Source organism: Propithecus coquereli, unplaced genomic scaffold, assembly GCF_000956105.1.
Source record: "Propithecus coquereli isolate 6110/MARCELLA unplaced genomic scaffold, Pcoq_1.0 Scaffold124, whole genome shotgun sequence".
Lineage (NCBI taxonomy): Eukaryota > Metazoa > Chordata > Mammalia > Primates > Indriidae > Propithecus > Propithecus coquereli.
This window is the reverse complement of record NW_012136525.1, coordinates 1,609,668-1,614,732: the sequence shown is the minus strand read 5'-3', so window position 1 is coordinate 1,614,732 and position 5,065 is coordinate 1,609,668. Positions and strand designations below refer to the sequence as shown.

Genomic DNA, 5,065 nt, shown 5'->3' with positions numbered 1-5,065 from the left:
TTTAAATATTTTGCCCATTTCTTTGTGTTCTTCTAATTGATTCATGACAGTTGTCCGTTTACTCTTGGTATTAATACTGTTTTAGTTATAAGTGTTTAAAATATCTTTCCCCGGTTCTTTAGTGTTTTGATGATCAAAAGTCTGTAATTTTAGTGTGGAAGAACTTTTAATGATTTTCTTGCTCGACACATGTTTTTTGTATCTTTTTAAAGAAACGCTATTGTGATAGTCATCCTCCAAGATGGCCCCTGGTAAGTCTCACCTTCTGGTATTCAGACCTTTGGGTAGTCCCCTTCTTTATATATCCATGTGACCAGTGGGGTGCAGCAGAAGTTATGGTACATAACTGCTGAGGCTAGATCATAAAAGACATTGCACTTTCACGTGTTCTCTTGGATCATTTGCTCCCATGGCAGCTAGCACCACATTGTGAGGAGAGTCAGGTAGCCCTATGGAGAGTTCCACGTGGTGAGGAACAGAGGCCTCCTAGCAATAGCCAACACCAAGTTGCTGCCATGTGAACGAGCTATCTAAAAAGCAGATCCTTCAGCTCTGGTCAAGCCTTCAGATGATTATAGTTCTCACTACCATCTTAACCAAAAAGATTTCTTTATGGCATTTGAGGAAGGAAGGTCATAATTTTCAAAAGATATTGCCTTATAAATCTTCTGACAGACAAAATGCAGTGCAGTCTCTGTACTATTCCACAAGGAATGTTTGTGAAAGAAAATATGAAGAAAGGAAAGAAAAGAATAAATAACAAATGAAAGAACAGAACAAAGAGAGAAAGAGATCATTCTACCATTAGTGGAAAAGAGGAAAGTAGAAAAGGTATGATTAAAGGGAGAAAGGCATCTGAATATTACTGTGAACCTCCATGACATAAGGATTATATGCAAATTATAAGAAGAAATTATCATTTCATGATAGGTCCCAGTTTTAAAGGTGTCAGTGAATAAAATTCTACTCAAAGGTAAATCTTCTTCATCTCACATATTGAATTCCTTTTAGTACCACAGAAAACATCATTCCAGCCCCAACCTCCAGGTTTCCAGAAAACTATTGAACCACACTGCTCTGCAGGAAAATTGGGCTCATTTGGGTGCCAGAACCTAAAGGGAAAGAAAAGGTAGAAATGTTCCTCAGTGAATGTACAGTGACTGATTAGAAAGTATATATTAATAGACTTGGGGCTGAACAGAATGGTTCAGTGGAGAGAGTATTCCAGTGATCACACCCCCTTCTCATATTGCCCTCCTCAAAAACCTCAAGTATGGACACACACTTTTACAGTGGTTCCTCTAACATTCTCCTGGCAAAATTTTTCTAAAATGGTGCACTCTTGGGACCTTTTCCCTGCAATCTGATCTTTATTTGCTCCTCTTTACAGAGCCCTTATCCTGACCTCGGTTATTGAACAATTCCTTTCTTACTGACACATCATACAAAGGCTGCCTCCTTACATCTGTGTACTCTTCCTAAATGTCTCTGTCCTCATGGAGCTGCCTTAAATGAGTGTTAGGGTGCCTGAGCCTGGACATAAAGTTACCCTGCTTCCAAGGAATACAGTCTATGGTAGGGGTAGGAGCTTGAACATTATTTTTGGAGTTAAAAGAACTGGTTTTAAAAGACAGTCTATAAAAAAGACATCTGCACTCAAATGTTTATAGCAGCACAATTCACAATTTCAAAGACGTGGAAACAATCCAAGTGCCCATCAATACATGAGTGGATCAATAAAATGTGGTATATGTATACCATGGAGTTCTATTTAGCCACAAAAAACAATGGTGATATAGCACTTCTTGTATTATCCTGGATAGAGCTGGAACCCATTCTACTAAGTGAAGTATATCCCAAGAGTGAAAAAACAAGCACCTCATGTACTCACCATCAACTTGGCATTAACTGATCAACACTTAAGTGCACATCAGTAATAACATTCATCAGGTGTCAGGCAGATGGGAAGGGGGAGGAGGGGATGGGTATATTCACACATAATGGGTGCAGTGCATGCTGTCTGAGGGATGGACACTCTTGAAGCTCTGACTCGGGTGGGGCAAGGGCAATACATGTAACTTAAACATTTGTACCCCCATAATGTGCTGGAAAAAAAATTTAAAAAAAAAGTCCTGATTTTGCTACTCAATCATTTTGTCCTTGATCCTGTAATTTAATCTCCCTAGGTAATAGATTCCTCATCTATACAAATGGGTATCATAACAAAGTCTCTAAATAACTCACAAGATTGTGTGAGAATCAAATAAGGTAATGTATAATTAAAGTAAGGTTTTTTTAAAGCCACAAATAAATAGTACTCTTATATAATTATCTTGCTACAATTGTACATAGTTCTGACCCAGATATTTTGAATCTTATTAACTACAGATGAATTTAAGTATCTAGTTGTGTTGAGAGGCAGAAAAATATTAATATAATGCCTTATAGCACCCTTTTTGGAGTCAGATAGACATGGATTGGGACCCAGTTTCTCATTTTACTAGTTTATTGATCTTGGACAAGTTATTCAATTTTTCACTTGGAAAATTAGTTCTGAAAGAGAGAAGTTTTTATGAAGTTTGAGAAAATACATGTGCCTTGTAAGGGCTTAGTAATTGTTAGAGCCTAATCATTGTTACAATTGTAATATTAACATTAATAGTCCCTGCTAACAAAATTTCCCTAAATTTTCTATATAAACAAGGCCCTATGGTTCATTAATCTATGTCTGCACTCACCTGACATTTTTCTTGAAAGGTGTCTGATCGATCCATTGCCAATTGCCATTACCTTGTGGATCTGAGAGCCCCAGAAAATAAGAAAGTGATTCATTCAGCTGCTGGACAATGAAATTCTGCATGAAGAAAAAGAAGGAGTCATAGACTTTAGGGTTTCCAGAGTGAACAGAATAAGAGTTTTTCATAGTCTTTAGAGCCATTCTTTAGAACAAAGCACAAGGTGCAAGGAGTTACATGATGGTACACTGACCAGCAGTATAGGCCAAAAAACACCAACATCATCTCAGGGAGGAGAGAGAGCTAACACAGGCATTCCAATCTCAAACATAGTATAATTCCTTTTTTTTTTTTAACCAAGAAACAGAGTTTTTAAATGTACAAAAGTCCATAAATCCATTTTTGTGCTTTCAGTCTTTTTTTGTATGTTCAGATGTTGTGATGGTTAATTCTATGTGTCTATATGACTGGGCCAAAAGGTGACCAAATTAACATTATTTCTGGGTGTGTCTGCAAAGGTATTTCTGGATGAGATTAGCATTTCAATTGCTGCACTAAGTAGTAGATTGCCCTCCCCAATGTGAGTGGGCATTATCCAATCTACTGAGGGACTAAATGGAACAAAAGACAGAGGAAGAAGCCTTAAGAATAGGTTAGATCAGGCAGAAGAAAGAATCTCAGAGCTTAAAGACAACACCTTTGAATTAAACAAGTTAGTTGCAGAGATAAAGCAGAGAAATAAGAGAAAAGAGCAAAGCCTACAAGAAATGTGGGATTATGTGAACAGACCTAACATACGAATCATAGGCATCTCTGAGGAAAAAGAAGAAAATACGCAAGGCTTGGAAAACCTATTTGAGGAAACTTTCCCTGGCCTTGCTAGAAATCTAGATATCTAGGTACAAGAACCTCAAAAGACTCCTGAAAGATTCATCACAAAAAGGCAAATAGCATGACACATAGTCAGCAGACTGGTTAATATAAACATTAAAGAGGTGTTCCCATGAGCCATAAGGCAAAAGCATCAAGTAACTTACAAAGGGAAACTCATGAGGCTAACTGAAGATCTCTCAACTGAGACTTCACAAGCCAGAAGTGATTGAGGCCTCATTCTAAGTCTTCTCGAACAGAATAATGGCCAACCTAGAATTTGTATCCTGAAAAACTAAGATTTGCATATGAAGGGAAAATAAAGACTTTCTCAGACAAGTAAACACTTAGGGAATTTGGCAAGACAAGACTTGCCCTGCAGGAAGTACTGAGAACTGCATTATACATGGATCAGCACCATAGACACCCACCAGTGTAAAATGACCCAAAAACTAAAGGTCAAAAGACAGATAACACAATGGCTCAAGAGATAAAACAAAGAAACAAAGTTCTACTCAACAGGATGAACAAAAATCCAACCCAGTTATCAATTCTTTCGATAAATGTGATTGGCTTGAACTCCCACTCAAGAGACATAGGCTGACTGAATATATAAAAAAATACAATCCAAGTATCTACTATCTTCAGGAAACACTACTAACCCAAAAGTAATCATTCAGACTCAAGGTGAAGGGAAGGAAGACAATATTTCATGCAAATGGAAACCAAAAGAAAGCCGCTATAGAAGTTCTCATCAGATGACAAAGACTTCAAATAAACAGTAGTGAAGAAAGACAATGATGGTCATTATATAATAGGAAAGGGAACAATTCAACAAGAAGACATAACGATTCTAAATATTTCTGCACTTAACAGAGGTGTGCCCAGATTCGTAAGGCAAATCCTACTTAATCTAAGCAAAATGATAAACAGAAGAACCCTAATAGTTGGGGATTTCACCACCCCTCTGATAGAACAGAACAGATCCTACAAACAGAAAATAAACAAAGAAATAATGGACTTAAATACAACTCTAGAACAAATGGGCCTAACAGACATTTACAGAACATTCTACTCAAGAAACACCTGAATATACATTATTATCATCAGCTCATAAAACATTCTCTAAGAATGATCACATCCTAGGCCACAAAACATATCTCAACAAATTTAAAAAAAATAGAAATTATGCAATGCCTCTTCTCAGACCAAAGGAGAATATAATTAGAAATCAACTCAAACAGAAGCACTCATTTCTACACAAAGTCACGAAAACTAAACAACCTACTTCTGAATGATACTCAGGTCAAGGAGGAAATTAAGATGAAAATCAAAAGGTTCTTTGAACTAAATGATAAAGAGAACACAAGTTATCAACATCTGTGAGATACAGCTAAAGGAATCCTAACAGAAAAATTCATACCCACAAATGCCTACATCCAAAAGACAGAAAGATCACA

At 36.9% G+C, this 5,065-nt stretch overlaps 1 protein-coding gene across 1 annotated transcript in view; it reads right to left on the bottom strand.

Annotated features, from left to right (window-relative positions):
• Positions 1–967: 967 nt before the first annotated feature.
• The window catches only part of CLEC6A (C-type lectin domain family 6, member A), a 31,757-nt gene continuing 27,659 nt past the window's right edge, over positions 968–5,065 (bottom strand). Inside the window, exons 4-5 of the mRNA XM_012637799.1 lie at positions 2,739–2,854; positions 968–1,112 (exon numbers count right to left, since the gene is read on the bottom strand). Coding sequence (XP_012493253.1) covers positions 968–1,112; positions 2,739–2,854 — 261 coding nt within the window. The remainder of the gene's footprint in view (positions 1,113–2,738; positions 2,855–5,065) is intronic.